The sequence below is a fragment of the Echeneis naucrates genome, chromosome 2 (genome assembly GCF_900963305.1).
Source record: "Echeneis naucrates chromosome 2, fEcheNa1.1, whole genome shotgun sequence".
Lineage (NCBI taxonomy): Eukaryota > Metazoa > Chordata > Actinopteri > Carangiformes > Echeneidae > Echeneis > Echeneis naucrates.
This window is the reverse complement of record NC_042512.1, coordinates 2,551,225-2,578,418: the sequence shown is the minus strand read 5'-3', so window position 1 is coordinate 2,578,418 and position 27,194 is coordinate 2,551,225. Positions and strand designations below refer to the sequence as shown.

The window sequence follows — 27,194 nt, the reverse complement described above, 5'->3', positions numbered from 1 at the left end:
ATGACCACAGTCATCGATTTGATCATACTGTGATAAATGACATTCTCCATGTTTTCCTGAACCCAAATCTGTAAATATTAGTCAAAGGAGACAAGAAGAGGAGAGGTTGAACGGCTCCCTTCGATAGTTCAGTTGGTAGAGCGGAGGACTGTAGAGGTTTACAGCCGAAATCCTTAGGTTGCTGGTTCAACTCCGGCTCGAAGGAGGTCTTTTCTTTCATCGGCCTCATCCAGCACAGTGATGAGTCTGCCTACAGACAGGAGGTGTCCACTGCTGTATCACTTTTCATGTAGAGCAGCTGTGTTTTATATTGCAAGCAGCACTGAGTTTCTAACATTCAGGAATTGAAATCCCAGTCTTCCACAAGACAGGCAGAGATCTTATCCACAAAGGGGTTTAAACAAAGAACATCCCTGGGTGGGCTTGAACCACCATCCTTTCAGATAACAGCCGAACACGCTGACCGATTGCACCACAGAGACATGTTGAGACATGTTGAGAAAATAAAAGTGATGAACTGTGGATGGCAGCCTGCTGTTGGTCTGACTGAACAACGATGCAGAAACAACAGACAAAGTCAAATGAATCAGAATGAAGAATTAAGGGTTCAATTCAGTATAAAATGTCTTTTTAATCATCTGACATCACAGACCTTCTGACATCATAGATCATCTGACATCACAGATCGTCTGCCATGGCAAAAGCAGTGCAAAAGTTCACTGCAAATGCACTGCAACATGCAGTGAAAAACCAACACCACACTGCAAAATGCATCGAAAAGGTGAAGGGAAAGAAAATGTAACACACTGCAAATGCACAGCAAGCGTGCTGCAAATTTGTCTGACATATAAGCTACCTTTTGAAAAAAACATGGGGGGCCGAGTGACCACATCACCAGAAATTAAAATGTCTAACATCGATAAAACTGCAGCAGCACAAATAAAAAATGTTTTTGTTTGTGTCAGCAGTATGTCTTTCACACATACATATGTGTGTTGTCAGTAATTTGTTTGAGTGAGTAAGCAGGACAATATGTCAATATGATGATTGACTAAAGCTCTGTCCCGTTTGAGGCTCCAACTCACGACCTTCAGATTATGAGACTGATACGCTGCCTACTGCGCCAACGAGGCCTGAACAACCAAACGAGCCCAGACCTGTCAGGAGCACCCCGCACAACACGGGCTGAACCAGCCACACACCGGGCAGGCCGGTACATGATGAACACTGTGTTCTCATATCAAGGACCGGCGTTTTGGAAATGTTCAATTTCCTCCTTTTTTTTTTTTTTTTTTTTTTACAGGAAGAACATACAAGCAGCACAGAAGTGCAAAGCTCTGGAATAAATCCTATTTTAGCCACTCTCCCTTTTTTCAGAGGCTGTTTGAATCAACACATGATGATTAACACACATCCATGTTAAACATGACAATCTTTTCTCTTTTTGATTCCCCATTCTTCATTGACACATCTCTCTGTACAGTTACAATTACAGTTTCAATCAGACTGTATTAGCTGTTTATTGATTTGCTGGCTGTTTGCTGCACTGTTAAAAAGGAGGCTTGACTATTTTTTTACAAAGTGAAAACATAAACCCCCGCAAAACTTTTGTATTTTGAAGTATTCCTTTCTAGAAGGGTGACCTGACTGAGAGTTTAATGCTTTAAAATGCAGGCACTGGATGTTTAAAAGGAAACTTTTTTTTACAAATGAACAGCGAGCTTGTACTCAGGTGATTTGTGTTTGATAGATCAGCACCTGACTGGATCCTCATCTAACTTAAGCAATGCAAAAAAAGGTCTGCAAATGCAACTCTCACACAGAGCAATGTAGAACACTGTTTATGATCTGCATCTTTGCTTTCTTCTGTTCACACAGTACCTTGGAATATGAAAGACCATATTTTATATATTAATATATATATTATATATTAATGTTTAACATTCGTTTTTACTGTGCTGCAAAAATTGACCAAATAATGGAAAAATAAAAAACTATTATCAATATAATTATCCTTAACAAGCAAGTGGAAAGTTCAGGATCATTATGATAGAGTCTGACTGTTAAAGCTCAATTAACTTCAATATGTTCATTTCACCGTTTTATACAGTTTCATGAATTTTTTTACAAAGTGAAAACAAAAAAACCCTAAAACATTTGCATTTTGAAGTATTCTTTTCTTCATTTCTTTATCAAAAATGATCTGACTTTGAGTTTATTGCTTCAGAATGGGGGCACTGAATGTTTAAAAGGCAAATTTTTTACAAAGCCTGCAGCCTGAAGTTTTGTGGAAGAGGTAAAGCAACAAAAACAGCAGAGTACAGCTGTGGACTGAAAAAGGCTGAATGATAAAGGTTGTGTATGTCAGCTGCTTCCTTGTTGCTAAAGTCACGTGTCCCCCGGCCCCTCCCCCCTGTGTTCTGTCCCAGTGGGCGTGTCCTCTCTCTCCTAATGAGGCACACCTGTCCTGCATTTCCCGCCAATCAGCCCACATAGATTCCCTCCTCGGACTTCTCTTCAGTGCCGAAGTATCCTGTCTGTTCTTATTGTTCCCGCTGCTCTCGTTCACTGTTTTTTTTTATATATTTTTTTTTTATTTTATTTTATTATCATCATCATCATCGTGTCTTTTCTCTGCCTCCGTTCAGGTTCTCCGGTTTCTCTCAGTCAGCCTCTCTCTTGGTTCCCTGTTTGTTCAGTCTCGCCTTTTGTTTTCTCTCTCTGTTGTTACGTTGTTAGTTTTTCAGAAAGTCGAGCTCAGTCTGTGTTTCCTCTTTTTGTTGGACTTTTGTATCCCTACCGGACTATTTCTGTTGGACTCGGTTTTACCGGATCTGTTTCTCCATCGGGGTCCTATTTTAGTGACCTGTAACACCTCGCTGACTAACAGCAGCAGTACAACAACAAACCAAAAACAGGTTGGAGCGGTTTTAATGTCTCATACTTTGGACTCTGAAGTTATGAGGATGTGACTTTTCCTCAGCTCAAACAGACACCAGGACTGATGAGGGAGAACAAGCAGCTTCTTCTCTTCACATGAAGCTGGAAAGTGTCAGAAAGTCTCCCTGAAGTGAGTTCAGCAGGTGAGAATCTGTAAATGTGTGAACAGGATCACTGTGATCACATTGTTTTGTTTCACTGTTTGACTGGACAGGAGAACTTTTCTGGATGCTGATTGGCTGTTTTCAGATGTGTACAAATAATCGTTTTTGTTTGAGTTAAAGGATGATTTGAAGAAAAGTTGTATTAATGGCCATTAAACAAATCAACAGAGCACTGATCTTCACTGTGTGTCTGCCTGCATTTGTCGTCATACTTTGACACCACATTTGTGCCAACTGACAGTTTAATGGCAGAACTGGTCTGACAGCTCAGATAATGACTGAGGCGTTGTCTTTTGACTTATTTTTTATTATTTTTTTTTTTAAGATCAACATCAATAATTATCACTGACACAGACAGACTTGTCTGCACTGAAACTGTTTGATTTCTCAAACACAGTATAGTAAAAGGCATAGTAAAATAGGTGAATTAATTTATTTTACCAAGTTTTTTTTCTGTAAATAAAACAGTTGTGCTGAATTCGAGAACAAATACAAATTTTGTGATTAAATGTAACACACTTGACTATAAATCAATAACCAAATGTAGAGCTGCCGTCACAGATAAAGATGGTTTGCCTTAGTAATTATTTCTTCCATGTTAATGAGCCAGGAGAGAACTAACGTCCTGTGATGGGTTAGTTGGAGAGGATCAGAGTAATCTGATGATTACTGAGATCAGACTGTAACTAAGACAATGACTCCACTTGTTGTAAAGTAAGTCTGATTGTAATGAAGTCTATGGGAAAATAACTACACTTAATTAGTAGCAGCTACCTCTCGGGATTATTTACTGTCTGACTTCCAGACTTTATGGTTCTTTCAGGTGTCAACAATAGCAAACATTAAACGGGAAACAGAACTGCAGCAGCCGTACAACAACAAACCAAAAACAGGTTGGAGCGGTTTTAATGTTTCATACTTTGGACTCTGACGTTATGAGGATGTAACTTTTCCTCAGTTCAAACAGACACCAGGACTGACGAGGGAGAACAAGCAGCTTCTTCTCTTCACATGAAGCTGGAAAGTGTCAGAAAGTCTCCCTGAAGTGAGTTCAGCAGGTGAGAATCTGTAAATGTGTGAACAGGATCACTGTGATCACATTGTGTTGTTTCACTGTTTGACTGGACGGAGAACTTTTCTGGATGCTGATTGGCTGCTTTCAGATGTGTACAAATAATAGTTTTTCTTTGAGTTAAAGGATGATTTGAAGAAAAGTTGTATTAATGGCCATTAAACAAATCAACAGAGCACTGATCTTCACTGTGAGTCTGCCTGCATTTGTCGTCATACTTTGACACCACAGTTGTGCCAACCGACAGTTTAATGGCAGAACTGGTCTGACAGCTCAGATAATGACTGAGGCGTTGTCTTTTGACTTATTTTTTTATTTTTTTTTAAGATCAACATCAATAATTATCACTGACGAAGACAGACTTGTCTGCACTGAAACTGTTTGATTCCTCAAACACAGTATAGGAAAAGGCATAGTAAAATAGGTATATTAATTTATTTTACCAAGTTTTTTTTTTCTGTAAATAAAACAATTGCGCTGAATTCGAGAACAAATACAAATTTTGTTTTTTGTTTTTTTTTTTTTTAATGTAACACACATAAATCAATAACCAAATGTAGAGCTGCCGTCACAGATAAAGATGGTTTGCCTTTGTAATTATTTCTTCCATGTTAATGAGCCAGGAGAGAACTAACGTCCTTTGATGGGTTAGTTGGAGAGGATCAGATCTGTACATATCTAATGACCATGATTACTGAGATCAGACTGTAACTAAGACGATGACTCCACTTGTTGTAAAGTAAGTCTGATTGTAATGAAGTCTATGGGAAAATAACTCCACTTAATTAGTAGCAGCTACCTCTCTGAATTCAAGACTTTATGGTTCTTTCAGGTGTCAACAATAGCAAACATTAAATGGGAAACAGAACTGGGAATTGTTATCTCCTGAGAATTGAACCAATATTTATGCAAAATTGACCACCACAGCTTCACAACAATGGAAGGACATGGAAACAGTGTGTTTTTTTTTTTTTGTTTTTTTTTTTTTTTTTAAAGACCAAATCAAGACTTATTTTTAATTTAAACTTTTTTTTACATTTAAAATATAATACCTGTCACAAATGACTTTGATTGTGATGATACAATAAAAAACATTTAACATAATTTCTTTCCTGTGTTCTCAGGGATAGGCAGAAATGTGAAGACAACCCCTGATTACCAATTATCTGTTCATATTTTCTGTAATTTAGTAGAGAACAGTTTCTTCACTTAATTCTTGTTCTAATATAAAGTAAGAGTCACTGAGTAAAGTGAAGAAATTTCAAATTTAAATTCAGATATTTTTTTTTAAGTTGCCTAAATGATCACAAATAATACATTGAAGTGAAACAACTTATTTTGTTATTTTTAACAACTTTAATGAAGTTGATTTCCTTGAACTGGTGTGCAGTGTTACAGTTGAGCCATGACAGAAAAAACTTTGGATGAACTTGACTGAAAGAATTCAACTCTTACTGTTAATTATACACACTGAGTATTCCCAGATGAAGCCATCTAAGGTTTAAGGCAGCACACCTTGAAACCTGACATGAATTAAATCAAAGCACCATCACTACATCTCACAGTCAGATACCACCATCTAGTGGACAGAAAGAAGCACCATCAGATCTGAGATACATTTCTCTGAAACCTGACTACTGACAGGTTAGACTGATCCATGTGACGTTGTGGAGGCACACTATTTAAATAATGTGTCAAAGAAACAAATGTTTAAGGTGCATCCTAAACATCAGATGAGAGAACCACCACCTCTGGTCTGGGGTTTCCTAACTGGTCAGACTAGTTTAGTTGTAACTTTTTTTTTCCCCCCCATGGCTTCTGAAGGAATCATTTGGCCCTAAAATTTATTTGATTAAAATTAAATTAAAAAGTAAATGGTGATCTGAGTTTGTTTGAAATGAAGTGCTAATGCCAATGTATAACATTGAAGATTGGTATTAAGATGAATCAGGAATGTTCTCTGTTTATAAGAGAATCTGACTGAAATCAACACAGAGAGGGAAAAGTCAAACAGTTTGTTGTTGGGAGATAAAGACAGAAGCTAATTACATATTAGTGACAGTATTTATGATGTATTTGTCCTGTGATGTAAATCTCATTTTTGTGTGAAGGTGGAGGCTCAGCTATGAATCAGTGTGAGGACAGAGAGGAGGGAGCCCCTCCCTCTAAAACCACTCTGTGTGGGGAACATGAGAGTCAGACCAAAGCTCAGAGGTGAGATGAGGATCTCTAACTGTCCATCTGTCAGAGCTCAGCACTCAGATCACTGCTCCATCATTATTCACTCTCACTGTCACTTAGATTATTTTAAACTGATATTTTGCTGCCCATTTTCTTGGTGGTTAAGTCTTTTAATGTCAGCTTCTACCAGCAACCAGAAGTCAAGACCAGATTCTCCTGAACTGAGCTGTCTGTCCATGAAGAGTGATTGGTCTATGGATCGTCCTATTAAGTTTAAGGATGGACAACAGTCTGCTGTATCCAGCTGTGTGTCCATGAAGAGTGATCGGTCTATGGATGATTTTATCAAAGAAAAAAGGTAAAAGCTGATCGTTTGTTGTTGTTTGACTCATTAAAGGTATCAAAGCTTGTCTATCAGTTTCTCTGGTGTTCATAGAAAACTCCTGGAACAAACTGTGTGTTTGTGTCTTTTCTCCTCAGAGTTCAGTCTGACAAACATCATCACACAGACCTGGACTCCATATTTATGGTGTGTAAATGTTCATCCAGTGACTACAACAGACACCAACAAAGACTTGAGTTTGAAGCTGCACTCTTTAGACCAGTAGAGCTTTACTCTGTGACAGACAGGAGTTGAATTGGGATTGAACAGGTTTGGGGTGGGAGAGAGTGGGAGAGGACTGGGAGTTGTAGTTCACCACAGAGCAATAATCCATCAGCCTCAACAGATATGTTCTGTATGAATATGGTCTGTTGGAGACTTTCAGAAAACATTTCTGCTCCTTTTTTTTTTTTTCATCTACAGTGAATCTTAAAGAAAAGTTTATTAAGTAGTTTTCCAGATCATTTCGGCTGTGACTTAATAACAAAGACCAAAGTTAATCAGATTCAGTCCTGGACCTCCATGGACTCTGTCTCTACAGGGTTTAAAGATGGAATAATTCATCAGTGCACTAGTGAACCAGTTACACAGGATGTTATTGTGTTCCAGCTGCTGGAGGAGAACGTCGTCTGTTTTGTGAAGAACGAGCTGAAGAAAATCAAAAGGAGTCTGAGTCCAGATTACCCACAATTCATGAAGAATGAGGATGATGAGGTGGATGAAGAGCAGAGGAGGAGCAGAGAGGCATTTCTGAAGATCACAGTGAACTTCCTGAGGAGGATGAAGCAGGTGGAGCTGGCTCACTGTCTGCAGAGCAGTAAGAGGATTTAACATGATGGATCAATTAGACATTTACTGAAGTCTGAGGAGATGGAGAGAAATGTGTTATGATATTCTTATTCCTTAAGAGAAGTAAACATCGACCTTGTAGTATGAATTTCTTAATTTCTTTTGTTTTTGTTCATTCAGAAACTCATGCTCTAGTTTGTCAACGTAAACTGAAATCTCCCCTGAAGAAGAAGTTCCAGTGTGTGTTTGAGGGGATCTCTAAAGCAGGAAACCCAACCCTTCTGAATCAGATCTACACAGAGCTCTACATCACAGAGGGAGGGACTGGAGAGGTCAATGAGGAACATGAGGTCAGACAGATTGAAACAGCATCCAGGAAACAGGACAGAGCAGAAACAAGCATCAGACAAGAAGACATCTTTAAACCCCCACCTGGAAGAGACCAACCAATCAGAACAGTGATGACAAAGGGAGTGGCTGGCATTGGGAAAACCGTCTTAACACAGAAGTTCACTCTGGACTGGGCTGAAGACAAAGCCCACCAGGACATAGAGTTCACATTCCCCTTCACCTTCAGAGAGCTGAATGTGCTGAAAGAGAAGAAGTTCAGCTTGGTGGAACTTGTTCATCTCTTCTTCACTGAAACCAAAGAAGCAGGAATCTGCAGCTTTGATCACTTCCAGGTCGTGTTCATCTTTGACGGTCTGGATGAGTGTCGACTTCCTCTGGACTTCCACAACACTGAGGTCCTGACTGATCCTACAGAGTCCACCTCAGTGGACGTGCTGCTGACAAACCTCATCAGGGGGAAACTGCTTCCCTCTGCTCGCCTCTGGATAACCACACGACCTGCAGCAGCCAATCAGATCCCTCCTCAGTGTGTTGACATGGTGACAGAGGTCAGAGGGTTCAATGACCCCCAGAAGGAGGAGTACTTCAGGAAGAGGTTCAGACATGAGGAGCAGGCCAGCAGGATCATCTCCCACATCAAGACCTCACGAAGCCTCCACATCATGTGCCACATCCCAGTCTTCTGCTGGATCACTGCTACAGTTCTGGAGGAGGTGTTGAAGACCAGAGAGGGAGGAGAGCTGCCCAAGACCCTGACTGAGATGTACATCCACTTCCTGGTGGTTCAGTCCAAACTGAAGAACATCAAGTACGATGGAGGAGCTGAGTCAGATCCACACTTTAGTAAAAAGACCAGGAAGATGATTGAGTCTCTGGGAAAAGTGGCTTTTGAGCAGCTGCAGAAAGGAAACCTGATCTTCTATGAATCAGACCTGACAGAGTGTGGCATCGATATCAGAGCAGCATCAGTTTACTCAGGAGTGTTCACACAGATCTTCAAAGAGGAGACAGGGCTGTACCAGGACAAGGTCTTCTGCTTCGTCCATCTGAGTGTTCAGGAGTTTCTGGCTGCTCTTCATGTCCATCTGACCTTCATCAACTCTGGAGTCAATCTGATGGCAGAAAAACAAAGAACTCAAAGGTCTAAACTAACAAGATTTGGCTCTAAAACACGTCTCTACCAGAGTGCTGTGGATGAGGCCTTACAGGGTCCACATGGACACCTGGACTTGTTCCTCCGGTTCCTTCTGGGTCTTTCACTGCAGACCAACCAAACTCTCCTACGAGGCCTGGTGACACAGACAGGAAGTAGCTCAAAGACCAATCAGGAAACAGTCCAGTACATCAAGACAAAGATCAGTGAGAATCTGTCTCCAGAGAAAAGTATCAACCTGTTTCACTGTCTGAATGAACTGAATGATGGTTCTCTGGTGGAGGAGATCCAACAGTCCCTGAGATCAGGACGTCTCTCCACAGATAAACTGTCTCCTGCTCAATGGTCAGCTCTGGTCTTCATCTTACTGTCATCAGAAAAAGATCTGGACGTGTTTGACCTGAAGAAATACTCTGCTTCAGAGGAGGCTCTTCTGAGGCTGCTGCCAGTGGTCAAAGCCTCCAACAAAGCTCTGTATGTGCAAATAAATCCATCTAGATCAACTGAATCTTTTTATTTAGTTGAGAATCAAAAACATGTTTCTTTAATAATTTATCTTGTTTTTCTTATTCCTCCTCAGACTGAGCAGCTGTAACCTCTCAGACAGAAGCTGTGAAGCTCTGTCCTCAGTCCTCAGCTCCCAGTCCTCTAGTCTGAGAGATCTGGACCTGAGTAACAACAACCTGCAGGATTCAGGAGTGAAGCTGCTGTGTGTTGGACTGAAGAGTCCACACTGTGAGCTGGAAACTCTCAGGTCAGAGTTTGTTTGTGGCTTGTGTCTTTTTTTTTTTTTTCTTTTTTTTTTTCTTAATGATTTTTCATTAAATTAGATAAAATGAACAGAAGATGTTTGTAGATTTTGGAGATTGTAATCAATATAAAAAGCTTCATAATCCAAAATGAATCACTGATTTGATTCACCACCTGGAGAACACACTCAATGCAACATGTTGCTCAACCAACAGGTGCATGCTGGTGTCCTCCTGGTGAATCATAGAGCAGAATCAATGCATCACTATATCGTGTGTAACTGAGACAGTAACTGTGTCTTTACTTTAATCGATGTGTTTGCTGTGTGTTCTACTGTTGTTTATTTCTGTGTTTAAATCATAATCAAGGAAGGTTTGGAATATAACCTGACATAAACTGCAAGCTTACTTCCCTAGCAACGAATCAGGAGAAAATGGTTAATGAAAACAAATACCTTCCCCCACAGCTATTACAGCTATACAGCGACTAGGACTGCTATTTGTTTCACCCAAACCAAAATGTAGAAGAATCCCACCTCTCCGCCTGGAACAGTAAATTGGACTCACACACAGAGTGGATTGCACCCTGTGAACGAAGGGGGCAAACAACAATATATCCAAATGACTAAAGGCCATAACAGAGTTCTTTATAAGACATTCGGTTCTTCATTTTGTCGTCCTCTAAACACCCAGAGTCCATTTTTCTCTCTGCTTTAGGAACAGTTTGTTTATAATATCTCTAATAACACATCATTTAGTAATGAAAATATTATATATTTCATTCATATAGAATATTAATTTCAGCTCACTGGCCCAGGGACGGTGAATGAAATATCTTTTTAGTAATTCTATGATCAGGCAGCTTCACAGATCTGTTCCTCAGCTGGAGCATTTGTCTCTTATGTCTGATACTCGAGGGCTCCCAACCCAAATCACCATGAAGAGCCAACACTGAGGTCCATTTGTGTACTGCTGTAAGATAACCAATAGCTCTATGATGCTGAGTATTACAAAGAGAATATTCACAGAATCCCCAGACAGCAGAAGCATCGTCTGACACACACACACACACACACACACACACACACACACACTATAGAACAGAGTGAAAGTATGAACTCCCAGATGAGCACAGTGTTCAGACTTGTTCAGGGCTCTACCTGCAGACTGAGCTAAAACACTGACAGCTGGGTTAAATGTCATGTGTTGGTCCAACGTCAGGACATTTATACTGATCAGTGTAGGACAGCAGTACTGTCCCAAGATTAACAACATTCAACTTGGCCTAAAATTCACCACTTGTGTTTTGTCTTGGTTCTCCATTAGTCTCCACTTCCAGCACCGTTTTGGAACAATGTTCAGCATAATGTGAACATTTTTTCTTACTTAGCCAACAGAATAGATCATCCACATGTAACATGGCTCTATTGGTTCAGTTTGAGAAATTTCAGCCATAAAACCAATTTAGTTTGAATATCAAACAGATTGTCAGAACGAATGCTGTCAGTTTCCAAGGAACCCTCCCAGCTGGTCCATTATTAGAATAATAATGTTACTGAACTCCCAGCTGTGTTAAATATCAATTTTAGGATTCTATGGATTTATATCAAATCATACAACTGAAGATAAGTCAAAATCAGGAAAAACATTATTTTATTTTTTTTACCCATCTCTATTATCCATTAAAGATGGTGAAGTTTGTAGACTGTTTGACTGATTTTAGAGTGGATTTACCTGCCAGAGCTCAGATTGTTATACAGAAGTTCATATGTGGCAGAATCAGAGATAGAAACAAAGTTTGGCTGACTCTGCTGTTTGGTTATTTCTGATGTGTTAAAATCACAATGTTGACAGTTTGAGTCAGTTCAGGTTCTTTACAGTGTTGTTTCATTTTATCATGAAATCTTGTCACTGTTTGTATTTGACTGTTGTGAAGCTGTTTGACTTTCATTTTCTAAACTTCTACTTTCTAAACCTTCAGCTCTGAACAGATGATGAAACATTGAACGCTTTCAAGCAGGAACTTTGTCTCCTAACGTCACATCTTTTATTCTTTACTCAGGTTGAGATGCTGCAGTTTGTCAGAGATCAGCTGTTCTTCTCTGGTCTCAGCTCTGGAGTCCAACCCCTCCCATCTCAGAGAACTGGACCTGAGTCACAACAATGACCTGAAGGATTCAGGACTGAAGGATCTGTGTGGTTTTCTGGAGAGTCCTCACTGCAGACTGGAGACTCTGAGGTCAGACTCATGTTTTATTTCTGCTCTCAGATTCATATGATGTTACAGTTGTGGTGACTCTGACCTGCAGACAGGTTTATATTTATGAGGGAAAATCCTCTTCAGGTTTTAACATTTAAACTGTTAAATGGTTTGAAAGTAACTTTGGAAAACATATTTTTAGGGTGACATGTGTGTTAATATGCAGATTTTAGTCTGTAGTTCATTTCATTTATTTATTTATTCATTTATTTGTGTCGAATCGAAAAAGCAACTGAACTCAGTTTTGTCTAAAAAGATGTTTGGCCTCTTATCACAGGGGCTTCATCACTTCTCAAAAAAATATCCCAGGATCATTTAGGAGTTAAAAAACAGAGTTTGAAACACTGCTATAGATGATGGAGTTTCAAATACCAGAAATGTATATCACTTGTCCACATATTTAATAATTAGTCTACACTAAATTTAACAGATTTCGAAGTTAGTCGCAGTCAATCAGCAAAGATTTGAAATTTCTATTCCATTTTTTTCAATATGTGACCATGAGAAATGCAGTCTTTTGTAATGTGTAACGTGCACAGGCACTCTGACCTAAAGTTGTAATATTACAACATGGACATAACAAGTTTTGAATGAAATATAATGAATGTTTTCTAGAATGACTAAATATCTACATGTTGTAGACACTGTAATAAACACACAAAATATATTTAAGGAATTTTACTTGCTTCAATCTTGACAAATCCAGTTGTATAAACAAGAATAAGAAGAGATGAACTCGACAGGAGTGTTGCCATGAGTGAGACTTCACCGCCAGATGACCAGATCTAATAACACTTCTTCTATCCAACAGCGTCCCAACGACAAACAGTAGGACTCATTATCAATGTAAATGTGGTCTTAAGAAAAAAAAAAAAAAAAAAAAAAACATTTGCAAACCTTTTTTTTAAGAATTGTTAAAAGTGACATTTGTACAGGGCAAGTTACAAAACCAAACACATAAAAGAAAAAAAAACAAACAAACAAACAAAAAAAAAACCCTCAAAAACAAAAAGGGGGAGGGGGGAGTGAAAAACGAGAGTAAAATCATACACAAGATTTTTACAGTATATAAATATATTTTCCCTAACTATTCCATGGTACACCAGGAATTAGAGCTGGGAAGTTAAGGTGTCCCTGCAGACCTCCTGATGTAGGATTCACATTTATTCCATTTTTGTTCTCTGGTCTTCCCAAAAGGAGCATCTCTAATCTTCAGTTATTACAGAGTTCAGCTGCACGCGTGCTGATGAGGATCAGGGGGTGGGAGAACATTACACCAGATTTAAAATCACTGCATTCACTCCCCGTATGCTTCAGGATCAATTTTTTTTTTTTTAAGCATATTTAAGTATGATTTACACATTCAAGTGTTCATGTTTCTTCAAATATATCATTAATGATGAGTTACATTTTCTGTCTACAACTTCTGCAGCTTGTTTGTAGACTGACTGGTTTTAGAGTGGACTTACCTGCCAGAGCTCAGATTGTTATACAGGAGTTCATATGTGGCAGAATCAGAGATAGAAATAAAGTTTGGCTGACTCTGCTGTTTGGTTATTTCTGATGTGTTAAAATCACAATGTTGACACTTTGAGTCAGTTCAGGTTCTTTACAGTGTTGTTTCATTTTCTCATTAAAACTTTTCACTGTTTGTATTTGACTGTTGTGAAGCTGCTTCCTGTTGGTTCAGCTGTTTGACTTTCATTTTCTGAACTTCCTCTTTCTAAACTTTCAGCTCTGAACAGATGATGAAACACTGAACACTTTCAAGCAGGAACTTTGTCTCCTAAAGTCACATCTTTTATTTTTTACTCAGGTTGAAGAGCTGCAGGTTGTCAGAGATCAGCTGTTCTTCTCTGGTCTCAGCTCTGAAGTCCAACCCCTCCCATCTCAGAGAACTGGACCTGAGTGAGAACAAGCTGCAGGATTCAGACCTGAAGGATCTGTGTGGTTTTCTGAAGAGTCCTCACTGTAAACTGGAGACTCTGAGGTCAGACTCATGTTTTATTTCTGCTCTCAGATTAATATGATGTTACAGTTGTGGTGACTCTGACCTGCAGACAGGTTTATATTTATGAGGGAAAATCCTCTTCAGGTTTTAACATTTAAACTGTTAAATGGTTTGAAAGTAACTATGGAAAACTGATTTTTAGGGAGACATCATATATTAATAAATATTTGTATGTTAATTTGCAGATTTCACTCTGTGGTTCTTTTCATGTATTATTTGCATGTCGAATCAAAAGCAACTGCACTTAGGTTTGTCTAAGAAGATGTTTGGCCTCTTATCTCAGGGGCTTTATCAGTTCAACCCATCGGTCTGACTAGTCCTCACTAGTCTGACAGACAGTGGAGTTGGACCCAGGTATTTAACCTCTGTAGGAGTGTTCACAAAGCTCCTTTTGACAACAGCCCATTAGAGGAGTTCCACTGACCTTTGTTAGTCTGCTACTGTAGATACATTTGTGTGTAATTTCTGTTGTGGAAATTCTCTGTTGCTGGTGAAGAATGAAATCGAGACTTTTCTGGTCGACAAGTTTTTATTTTCTTTGCACAGAAAAAGTCAATCATCACACGAGCACCACAAATGAAGAAAGATTTCATAAATCACTCATATAGAATATTAATTTCAGCTCACTGGCCTGGGGATGGTGATGCAAAGTGTCAGAATGAAATATCTTTTTAGTAATTCTGTGATCAGGCAGCTCCACAGATCTGTTCCACAGCTGGAGCATTTGTCTCTTATGTCTGATACTCGAGGGCTCCCAACCCAAATCACCATGAAGAGCCAACACTGAGGTCCATTTGTGTACTGCTGTAAGATAACCAATAGCTCTATGATGCTGAGTATTACCAAGAGAATATTCACAGAATCCCCAGACAGCAGAAGCATCGTCTGACACACACACACACACACACACACACACACATTACAGAACAGAGTGAAAGTATGAACTCCCAGATGAGCACAGTGTTCAGACTTGTTCAGGGCTCTACCTGCAGACTGAGCTAAAACACTGACAGCTGGGTTAAATGTCATGTGTTGGTCCAACGTCAGGACATTTATACTGAGCAGTGTAGGACAGCAGTACTGTCCCAAGATTAACAACATTCAACTTGGCCTAAAATTCACCACTTGTGTTTTGTCTTGGTTCTCCATTAGTCTCCACTTCCAGCACCGTTTTGGAACAATGTTCAGCAAAACGTGAACATTTTTTCTTTCTTAGCCAACAGAATAGAATCATCCACATATAACATGGCTCTATTGGTTCAGTTTGAGAAATTTCAGCCATAAAACCAATTTAGTTTGAATATCAAACAGATTGTCAGATCCAGCAGGATGATGCTGTTCCAAACCATGTAAATGTGCCAGTGGTGGGATTTCATGGGGAACTTGTATTTTGATGCAAATGAGTCCAACAACCCCCCCCCCATCTATATGTTACAGGTACCAGCAATGTAAGGCCTCTCAGCTTCAGTTGTGGTTTTGGTGTCTTTGTCCCGGGGCTGAATCTTCTGCACAGTGTCTGGTCCAACAAAGGAGAAAACAAGTGACTGCTCTGTTGTCGTACCATTTGACGGCACAGATGTTGTGGTTCCCCTCCACTCGCATATCAAAGCTTCCTCTCCCCTTTTTCTTCAAGCTCGTTTCGTCCTCAAGGTTGCAGTTGGGTAGGCGTACCTGTCTGGATGTTCTCACAATCCAGGAATCAAGGAGCTTAACCAGCAATTTATTTAAATATATCAAAGTATTGTCTTTTCAATGCAAATGCTAATCAACATTCCACTACATTCATACAATGTACTGGTACAATGTAATTCATGTAATTCATACAATGCACCACTTGGCCCTGCCTTGTTTGTTTGTCATCAAAGCGTATGACATGGGACAAAACTTGGAATGTCTTCAGAGACATGGTGGCTGGAAATATTGCCTTTCCAGTCTCAGCGTTCCAAAGGCTTGCTTGCTTAACCTTTTGATTTGTAAACTCCTGCCAAAATGAGCAGGCCAATGTAGGCTTCCAAGTCAACTACATCCAAGTCTTCCCAAGTGTCCCCATACATACGCTTCCCCTCTAAATTTGTCATCCCAAGAACAATATTTTCAATTGCTGGTGTTATGAAGAGCTCAAATGATGACTTGATGTCTTCAACACGGCTGACTGCATATCTGGTTGGGCCTGGAACCATTTTGATAATATGAGCAGCACTAAGTCTATCCTGCTGTTGAAGTGGACAAAGGGACCATATTTTCATTTTGGAGGGGAGGTCACACATGGGTCACACACAGGCAGACCAGTTTTACACAGCTAAAACAGCTTGTGGTCAAATTGACCCCAGAGGAATACCAATGTGTGCAATATGTGTTCAGCACATTGAAAAATGTCTTCATGATAATTTTATGCTTAATCAATTGTACCCATCAAATTTGGAAAAGTCATGAAATACGAAGCAAAAAAGGAAAAAAGTCAACTAATATTTTTTGAATGATAAACATTGAATGTGGGCAAATTGACCTGAAGGATAATAGGAGGGTTAAGTATGATTTCCACATTCAACTGTTCATGTTTCTTCAAATATATCATGAACGAGGAGTTAGATTTTCTGTTTAGAACTTCAGCAGCTTGTTTGTAGAATGTTTGACTGGTTTTAGAGTGGACTTACCTGCCAGAGCTCAGATTGTTATACAGGAGTTCATATGTGGCAGAATCAGAGGTCGAAATAAAGTTTGGCTGACTCTGCTGTTTGGTTATTTCTGATGTGTTCAAATCACAATGTTGACAGTTTGAGTCAGTTCAGGTTCTTTACAGTGTTGTTTCATTTTCTCATTAAAACTTTTCACTGTTTTTATTTGACTGTTGTGAAGCTGCTTCCTGTTAGTTCAGCTGTTTGACTTTCATTTTCTAAACTTCCTCTTTCTAAACTTTCAGCTCTGAACAGATGATGAAACATTGAACGCTTTCAAGAAGGAACTTTGTCTCCTAAAGTCACATCTTTTATTTTTTACTCAGGTTGGAGAACTGCAGATTGTCAGAGATCAGCTGTTCCTCTCTGGGCTCAGCTCTGAAGTCCAACCCCTCCCATCTCAGAGAACTGGACCTGAGTCACAACAATGACCTGCAGGATTCAGGACTGAAGGATCTTTGTGGTTTTCTGAAGAGTCCTCACTGTAAACTGGAGACTCTGAGGTCAGACTCATGTTTTATTTCTGCTCTCAGATTCATATGATGTTACAGTTGTGGTGACTCTGACCTGCAGACAGGTTTATATTTATGAGGGAAAATCCTCTTCAGGTTTTAACATTTAAACTGTTAAATGGTTTGAAAGTAACTTTGGAAAACATATTTTTAGGGTGACGTGTGTTAATATGCAGATTTTAGTCTGTAGTTCATTTCATTTATTTATTCATTTATTTGTGTCGAATCGAAAAAGCAACTGAACTCAGTTTTGTCTAAAAAGATGTTTGGCCTCTTATCACAGGGGCTTCATCACTTCTCAAAAAAATATCCCAGGATCATTTAGGAGTTAAAAAACAGAGTTTGAAACACTGCTATAGATGATGGAGTTTCAAATACCAGAAATGTATATCACTTGTCCACATATTTAATAATTAGTCTACACTAAATTTAACAGATTTCGAAGTTAGTCGCAGTCAATCAGCAAAGATTTGAAATTTCTATTCCATTTTTTTCAATATGTGACCATGAGAAATGCAGTCTTTTGTAATGTGTAACGTGCACAGGCACTCTGACCTAAAGTTGTAATATTACAACATGGACATAACAAGTTTTGAATGAAATATAATGAATGTTTTCTAGAATGACTAAATATCTACATGTTGTAGACACTGTAATAAACACACAAAATATATTTAAGGAATTTTACTTGCTTCAATCTTGACAAATCCAGTTGTATAAACAAGAATAAGAAGAGATGAACTCGACAGGAGTGTTGCCATGAGTGAGACTTCACCGCCAGATGACCAGATCTAATAACACTTCTTCTATCCAACAGCGTCCCAACGACAAACAGTAGGACTCATTATCAATGTAAATGTGGTCTTAAGAAAAAAAAAAAAAAAAAAAAAAAACATTTGCAAACCTTTTTTTTAAGAATTGTTAAAAGTGACATTTGTACAGGGCAAGTTACAAAACCAAACACATAAAAGAAAAAAAACAAACAAACAAACAAAAAAAAACCCTCAAAAACAAAAAGGGGGAGGGGGGAGTGAAAAACGAGAGTAAAATCATACACAAGATTTTTACAGTATATAAATATATTTTCCCTAACTATTCCATGGTACACCAGGAATTAGAGCTGGGAAGTTAAGGTGTCCCTGCAGACCTCCTGATGTAGGATTCACATTTATTCCATTTTTGTTCTCTGGTCTTCCCAAAAGGAGCATCTCTAATCTTCAGTTATTACAGAGTTCAGCTGCACGCGTGCTGATGAGGATCAGGGGGTGGGAGAACATTACACCAGATTTAAAATCACTGCATTCACTCCCCGTATGCTTCAGGATCAAATTTTTTTTTTTAAGCATATTTAAGTATGATTTACACATTCAAGTGTTCATGTTTCTTCAAATATATCATTAATGATGAGTTACATTTTCTGTCTACAACTTCTGCAGCTTGTTTATAGACTGTTTGACTGGTTTTAGAGTGGACTTACCTGCCAGAGCTCAGATTGTTATACAGGAGTTCATATGTGGCAGAATCAGAGATAGAAATAAAGTTTGGCTGACTCTGCTGTTTGGTTATTTCTGATGTGTTAAAATCACAATGTTGACACTTTGAGTCAGTTCAGGTTCTTTACAGTGTTGTTTCATTTTCTCATTAAAACTTTTCACTGTTTGTATTTGACTGTTGTGAAGCTGCTTCCTGTTGGTTCAGCTGTTTGACTTTCATTTTCTGAACTTCCTCTTTCTAAACTTTCAGCTCTGAACAGATGATGAAACACTGAACACTTTCAAGCAGGAACTTTGTCTCCTAAAGTCACATCTTTTATTTTTTACTCAGGTTGAAGAGCTGCAGGTTGTCAGAGATCAGCTGTTCTTCTCTGGTCTCAGCTCTGAAGTCCAACCCCTCCCATCTCAGAGAACTGGACCTGAGTGAGAACAAGCTGCAGGATTCAGACCTGAAGGATCTGTGTGGTTTTCTGAAGAGTCCTCACTGTAAACTGGAGACTCTGAGGTCAGACTCATGTTTTATTTCTGCTCTCAGATTAATATGATGTTACAGTTGTGGTGACTCTGACCTGCAGACAGGTTTATATTTATGAGGGAAAATCCTCTTCAGGTTTTAACATTTAAACTGTTAAATGGTTTGAAAGTAACTATGGAAAACTGATTTTTAGGGAGACATCATATATTAATAAATATTTGTATGTTAATTTGCAGATTTCACTCTGTGGTTCTTTTCATGTATTATTTGCATGTCGAATCAAAAGCAACTGCACTTAGGTTTGTCTAAGAAGATGTTTGGCCTCTTATCTCAGGGGCTTTATCAGTTCAACCCATCGGTCTGACTAGTCCTCACTAGTCTGACAGACAGTGGAGTTGGACCCAGGTATTTAACCTCTGTAGGAGTGTTCACAAAGCTCCTTTTGACAACAGCCCATTAGAGGAGTTCCACTGACCTTTGTTAGTCTGCTACTGTAGATACATTTGTGTGTAATTTCTGTTGTGGAAATTCTCTGTTGCTGGTGAAGAATGAAATCGAGACTTTTCTGGTCGACAAGTTTTTATTTTCTTTGCACAGAAAAAGTCAATCATCACACGAGCACCACAAATGAAGAAAGATTTCATAAATCACTCATATAGAATATTAATTTCAGCTCACTGGCCTGGGGATGGTGATGCAAAGTGTCAGAATGAAATATCTTTTTAGTAATTCTGTGATCAGGCAGCTCCACAGATCTGTTCCACAGCTGGAGCATTTGTCTCTTATGTCTGATACTCGAGGGCTCCCAACCCAAATCACCATGAAGAGCCAACACTGAGGTCCATTTGTGTACTGCTGTAAGATAACCAATAGCTCTATGATGCTGAGTATTACCAAGAGAATATTCACAGAATCCCCAGACAGCAGAAGCATCGTCTGACACACACACACACACACACACACACACACATTACAGAACAGAGTGAAAGTATGAACTCCCAGATGAGCACAGTGTTCAGACTTGTTCAGGGCTCTACCTGCAGACTGAGCTAAAACACTGACAGCTGGGTTAAATGTCATGTGTTGGTCCAACGTCAGGACATTTATACTGATCAGTGTAGGACAGCAGTACTGTCCCAAGATTAACAACATTCAACTTGGCCTAAAATTCACCACTTGTGTTTTGTCTTGGTTCTCCATTAGTCTCCACTTCCAGCACCGTTTTGGAACAATGTTCAGCAAAACGTGAACATTTTTTCTTTCTTAGCCAACAGAATAGAATCATCCACATATAACATGGCTCTATTGGTTCAGTTTGGGAAATTTCAGCCATAAAACCAATTTAGTTTGAATATCAAACAGATTGTCAGATCCAGCAGGATGATGCTGTTCCAAACCATGTAAATGTGCCAGTGGTGGGATTTCATGGGGAACTTGTATTTTGATGCAAATGAGTCCAACAACCCCCCCCCCCATCTATATGTTACAGGTACCAGCAATGTAAGGCCTCTCAGCTTCAGTTGTGGTTTTGGTGTCTTTGTCCCGGGGCTGAATCTTCTGCACAGTGTCTGGTCCAACAAAGGAGAAAACAAGTGACTGCTCTGTTGTCGTACCATTTGACGGCACAGATGTTGTGGTTCCCCTCCACTCGCATATCAAAGCTTCCTCTCCCCTTTTTCTTCAAGCTCGTTTCGTCCTCAAGGTTGCAGTTGGGTAGGCGTACCTGTCTGGATGTTCTCACAATCCAGGAATCAAGGAGCTTAACCAGCAATTTATTTAAATGTATCAAAGTATTGTCTTTTCAATGCAAATGCTAATCAACATTCCACTACATTCATACAATGTACTGGTACAATGTAATTCATGTAATTCATACAATGCACCACTTGGCCCTGCCTTGTTTGTTTGTCATCAAAGCGTATAACATGGGACAAAACTTGGAATGTCTTCAGAGACATGGTGGCTGGAAATATTGCCTTTCCAGTCTCAGCGTTCCAAAGGCTTGCTTGCTTAACCTTTTGATTTGTAAACTCCTGCCAAAATGAGCAGGCCAATGTAGGCTTCCAAGTCAACTACATCCAAGTCTTCCCAAGTGTCCCCATACATACGCTTCCCCTCTAAATTTGTCATCCCAAGAACAATATTTTCAATTGCTGGTGTTATGAAGAGCTCAAATGATGACTTGATGTCTTCAACACGGCTGACTGCATATCTGGTTGGGCCTGGAACCATTTTGATAATATGAGCAGCACTAAGTCTATCCTGCTGTTGAAGTGGACAAAGGGACCATATTTTCATTTTGGAGGGGAGGTCACACATGGGTCACACACAGGCAGACCAGTTTTACACAGCTAAAACAGCTTGTGGTCAAATTGACCCCAGAGGAATACCAATGTGTGCAATATGTGTTCAGCACATTGAAAAATGTCTTCATGATAATTTTATGCTTAATCAATTGTACCCATCAAATTTGGAAAAGTCATGAAATACGAAGCAAAAAAGGAAAAAAGTCAACTAATATTTTTTGAATGATAAACATTGAATGTGGGCAAATTGACCTGAAGGATAATAGGAGGGTTAAGTATGATTTCCACATTCAACTGTTCATGTTTCTTCAAATATATCATGAACGAGGAGTTAGATTTTCTGTTTAGAACTTCAGCAGCTTGTTTGTAGACTGTTTGACTGGTTTTAGAGTGGACTTACCTGCCAGAGCTCAGATTGTTATACAGGAGTTCATATGTGGCAGAATCAGAGGTCGAAATAAAGTTTGGCTGACTCTGCTGTTTGGTTATTTCTGATGTGTTCAAATCACAATGTTGACAGTTTGAGTCAGTTCAGGTTCTTTACAGTGTTGTTTCATTTTCTCATTAAAACTTTTCACTGTTTTTATTTGACTGTTGTGAAGCTGCTTCCTGTTAGTTCAGCTGTTTGACTTTCATTTTCTAAACTTCCTCTTTCTAAACTTTCAGCTCTGAACAGATGATGAAACATTGAACGCTTTCAAGAAGGAACTTTGTCTCCTAAAGTCACATCTTTTATTTTTTACTCAGGTTGATGAGCTGCAGGTTGTCAGAGATCAGCTGTTCCTCTCTGGGCTCAGCTCTGAAGTCCAACCCCTCCCATCTCAGAGAACTGGACCTGAGTCACAACAATGACCTGCAGGATTCAGACCTGAAGGATCTGTGTGGTTTTCTGAAGAGTCCTCACTGTAAACTGGAGACTCTGAGGTCAGACTCATGTTTTATTTCTGCTCTCAGATTAATATGATGTTACAGTTGTGGTGACTCTGACCTGCAGACAGGTTTATATTTATGAGGGAAAATCCTCTTCAGGTTTTAACATTTAAACTGTTAAATGGTTTGAAAGTAACTTTGGAAAACATATTTTTAGGGTGACGTGTGTTAATATGCAGATTTTAGTCTGTAGTTCATTTCATTTATTTATTCATTTATTTGTGTCGAATCGAAAAAGCAACTGAACTCAGTTTTGTCTAAAAAGATGTTTGGCCTCTTATCACAGGGGCTTCATCACTTCTCAAAAAAATATCCCAGGATCATTTAGGAGTTAAAAAACAGAGTTTGAAACACTGCTATAGATGATGGAGTTTCAAATACCAGAAATGTATATCACTTGTCCACATATTTAATAATTAGTCTACACTAAATTTAACAGATTTCGAAGTTAGTCGCAGTCAATCAGCAAAGATTTGAAATTTCTATTCCATTTTTTTCAATATGTGACCATGAGAAATGCAGTCTTTTGTAATGTGTAACGTGCACAGGCACTCTGACCTAAAGTTGTAATATTACAACATGGACATAACAAGTTTTGAATGAAATATAATGAATGTTTTCTAGAATGACTAAATATCTACATGTTGTAGACACTGTAATAAACACACAAAATATATTTAAGGAATTTTACTTGCTTCAATCTTGACAAATCCAGTTGTATAAACAAGAATAAGAAGAGATGAACTCGACAGGAGTGTTGCCATGAGTGAGACTTCACCGCCAGATGACCAGATCTAATAACACTTCTTCTATCCAACAGCGTCCCAACGACAAACAGTAGGACTCATTATCAATGTAAATGTGGTCTTAAGAAAAAAAAAAAAGAAAAAAAAAACATTTGCAAACCTTTTTTTTAAGAATTGTTAAAAGTGACATTTGTACAGGGCAAGTTACAAAACCAAACACATAAAAGAAAAAAAAACAAACAAACAAACAAAAAAAAACCCTCAAAAACAAAAAGGGGGAGGGGGGAGTGAAAAACGAGAGTAAAATCATACACAAGATTTTTACAGTATATAAATATATTTTCCCTAACTATTCCATGGTACACCAGGAATTAGAGCTGGGAAGTTAAGGTGTCCCTGCAGACCTCCTGATGTAGGATTCACATTTATTCCATTTTTGTTCTCTGGTCTTCCCAAAAGGAGCATCTCTAATCTTCAGTTATTACAGAGTTCAGCTGCACGCGTGCTGATGAGGATCAGGGGGTGGGAGAACATTACACCAGATTTAAAATCACTGCATTCACTCCCCGTATGCTTCAGGATCAAATTTTTTTTTTTTTAAGCATATTTAAGTATGATTTACACATTCAAGTGTTCATGTTTCTTCAAATATATCATTAATGATGAGTTACATTTTCTGTCTACAACTTCTGCAGCTTGTTTGTAGACTGTTTGACTGGTTTTAGAGTGGACTTACCTGCCAGAGCTCAGATTGTTATACAGGAGTTCATATGTGGCAGAATCAGAGATAGAAATAAAGTTTGGCTGACTCTGCTGTTTGGTTATTTCTGATGTGTTAAAATCACAATGTTGACACTTTGAGTCAGTTCAGGTTCTTTACAGTGTTGTTTCATTTTCTCATTAAAACTTTTCACTGTTTGTATTTGACTGTTGTGAAGCTGCTTCCTGTTGGTTCAGCTGTTTGACTTTCATTTTCTGAACTTCCTCTTTCTAAACTTTCAGCTCTGAACAGATGATGAAACATTGAACGCTTTCAAGAAGGAACTTTGTCTCCTAAAGTCACATCTTTTATTTTTTACTCAGGTTGGAGAACTGCAGATTGTCAGAGATCAGCTGTTCCTCTCTGGGCTCAGCTCTGAAGTCCAACCCCTCCCATCTCAGAGAACTGGACCTGAGTCACAACAATGACCTGCAGGATTCAGACCTGAAGGATCTGTGTGGTTTTCTGAAGAGTCCTCACTGTAAACTGGAGACTCTGAGGTCAGACTCATGTTTTATTTCTGCTCTCAGATTAATATGATGTTACAGTTGTGGTGACTCTGACCTGCAGACAGGTTTATATTTATGAGGGAAAATCCTCTTCAGGTTTTAACATTTAAACTGTTAAATGGTTTGAAAGTAACTTTGGAAAACATATTTTTAGGGTGACGTGTGTTAATATGCAGATTTTAGTCTGTAGTTCATTTCATTTATTTATTCATTTATTTGTGTCGAATCGAAAAAGCAACTGAACTCAGTTTTGTCTAAAAAGATGTTTGGCCTCTTATCACAGGGGCTTCATCACTTCTCAAAAAAATATCCCAGGATCATTTAGGAGTTAAAAAACAGAGTTTGAAACACTGCTATAGATGATGGAGTTTCAAATACCAGAAATGTATATCACTTGTCCACATATTTAATAATTAGTCTACACTAAATTTAACAGATTTCGAAGTTAGTCGCAGTCAATCAGCAAAGATTTGAAATTTCTATTCCATTTTTTTCAATATGTGACCATGAGAAATGCAGTCTTTTGTAATGTGTAACGTGCACAGGCACTCTGACCTAAAGTTGTAATATTACAACATGGACATAACAAGTTTTGAATGAAATATAATGAATGTTTTCTAGAATGACTAAATATCTACATGTTGTAGACACTGTAATAAACACACAAAATATATTTAAGGAATTTTACTTGCTTCAATCTTGACAAATCCAGTTGTATAAACAAGAATAAGAAGAGATGAACTCGACAGGAGTGTTGCCATGAGTGAGACTTCACCGCCAGATGACCAGATCTAATAACACTTCTTCTATCCAACAGCGTCCCAACGACAAACAGTAGGACTCATTATCAATGTAAATGTGGTCTTAAGAAAAAAAAAAAAGAAAAAAAAAACATTTGCAAACCTTTTTTTTAAGAATTGTTAAAAGTGACATTTGTACAGGGCAAGTTACAAAACCAAACACATAAAAGAAAAAAAAACAAACAAACAAACAAAAAAAAACCCTCAAAAACAAAAAGGGGGAGGGGGGAGTGAAAAACGAGAGTAAAATCATACACAAGATTTTTACAGTATATAAATATATTTTCCCTAACTATTCCATGGTACACCAGGAATTAGAGCTGGGAAGTTAAGGTGTCCCTGCAGACCTCCTGATGTAGGATTCACATTTATTCCATTTTTGTTCTCTGGTCTTCCCAAAAGGAGCATCTCTAATCTTCAGTTATTACAGAGTTCAGCTGCACGCGTGCTGATGAGGATCAGGGGGTGGGAGAACATTACACCAGATTTAAAATCACTGCATTCACTCCCCGTATGCTTCAGGATCAATTTTTTTTTTTTAAGCATATTTAAGTATGATTTACACATTCAAGTGTTCATGTTTCTTCAAATATATCATTAATGATGAGTTACATTTTCTGTCTACAACTTCTGCAGCTTGTTTGTAGACTGTTTGACTGGTTTTAGAGTGGACTTACCTGCCAGAGCTCAGATTGTTATACAGGAGTTCATATGTGGCAGAATCAGAGATAGAAATAAAGTTTGGCTGACTCTGCTGTTTGGTTATTTCTGATGTGTTAAAATCACAATGTTGACACTTTGAGTCAGTTCAGGTTCTTTACAGTGTTGTTTCATTTTCTCATTAAAACTTTTCACTGTTTGTATTTGACTGTTGTGAAGCTGCTTCCTGTTGGTTCAGCTGTTTGACTTTCATTTTCTGAACTTCCTCTTTCTAAACCTTCAGCTCTGAACAGATGATGAAACACTGAACACTTTCAAGCAGGAACTTTGTCTCCTAAAGTCACATCTTTTATTTTTTACTCAGGTTGAAGAGCTGCAGGTTGTCAGAGATCAGCTGTTCTTCTCTGGTCTCAGCTCTGAAGTCCAACCCCTCCCATCTCAGAGAACTGGACCTGAGTGAGAACAAGCTGCAGGATTCAGACCTGAAGGATCTGTGTGGTTTTCTGAAGAGTCCTCACTGTAGACTGAAGACTCTGAGGTCAGACTCATGTTTTATTTCTGCTCTCAGATTAATATGATGTTACAGTTGTGGTGACTCTGACCTGCAGACAGGTTTATATTTATGAGGGAAAATCCTCTTCAGGTTTTAACATTTAAACTGTTAAATGGTTTGAAAGTAACTATGGAAAACTGATTTTTAGGGAGACATCATATATTAATAAATATTTGTATGTTAATTTGCAGATTTCACTCTGTGGTTCTTTTCATGTATTATTTGCATGTCGAATCAAAAGCAACTGCACTTAGGTTTGTCTAAGAAGATGTTTGGCCTCTTATCTCAGGGGCTTTATCAGTTCAACCCATCGGTCTGACTAGTCCTCACTAGTCTGACAGACAGTGGAGTTGGACCCAGATATTTAACCTCTGTAGGAGTGTTCACAAAGCTCCTTTTGACAACAGCCCATTAGAGGAGTTCCACTGACCTTTGTTAGTCCGCTACTGTAGATACATTTGTGTGTAATTTCTGTTGTGGAAATTCTCTGTTGCTGGTGAAGAATGAAATCGAGACTTTTCTGGTCGACAAGTTTTTATTTTCTTTGCACAGAAAAAGTCAATCATCACACGAGCACCACAAATGAAGAAAGATTTCATAAATCACTCATATAGAATATTAATTTCAGCTCACTGGCCCAGGGATGGTGATGCAAAGTGTCAGAATGAAATATCTTTTTAGTAATTCTATGATCAGGCAGCTTCACAGATCTGTTCCACAGCT

General features: G+C 38.6%; 1 protein-coding gene, 2 long non-coding RNA genes and 1 other non-coding gene across 6 annotated transcripts; all 4 read left to right on the top strand.

The window, feature by feature from the left end:
- Window positions 1-117: 117 nt before the first annotated feature.
- trnay-gua (transfer RNA tyrosine (anticodon GUA)) lies at window positions 118-205 on the top strand. Its single transcript is given in 2 exon segments — window positions 118-154; window positions 170-205. It is a non-coding gene; the product is annotated as a tRNA-Tyr (tRNA).
- A 2,842-nt stretch (window positions 206-3,047) lies between these two features.
- Window positions 3,048-6,321, top strand: LOC115055497 (uncharacterized). Of its 2 annotated transcripts, none has more exons than XR_003841694.1 (3): window positions 3,048-3,083; window positions 3,928-4,162; window positions 6,288-6,321. It is a non-coding gene; the product is annotated as an uncharacterized LOC115055497 (long non-coding RNA). The 2 variants fall into 2 exon arrangements; XR_003841695.1 differs by lacking the exon at window positions 3,048-3,083 and adding an exon at window positions 3,804-3,818.
- A 7-nt stretch (window positions 6,322-6,328) lies between these two features.
- LOC115055490 (uncharacterized) lies at window positions 6,329-6,889 on the top strand. Of its 2 annotated transcripts, none has more exons than XR_003841693.1 (3): window positions 6,329-6,390; window positions 6,538-6,715; window positions 6,838-6,889. It is a non-coding gene; the product is annotated as an uncharacterized LOC115055490 (long non-coding RNA). The 2 variants fall into 2 exon arrangements; XR_003841692.1 differs by having other exon boundaries at window positions 6,335-6,390; window positions 6,524-6,715.
- Window positions 6,890-19,085: 12,196 nt separating this feature from the next.
- LOC115054152 (ribonuclease inhibitor-like) lies at window positions 19,086-26,451 on the top strand (the record flags this gene model as incomplete). Its single annotated transcript, XM_029519206.1, has 4 exons — window positions 19,086-19,237; window positions 22,261-22,437; window positions 24,273-24,449; window positions 26,283-26,451. Coding segments are annotated over 4 exons (675 nt in total), but the record flags the coding sequence as incomplete, so codon positions are not given.
- Between the last annotated feature and the right edge of the window lie 743 nt (window positions 26,452-27,194).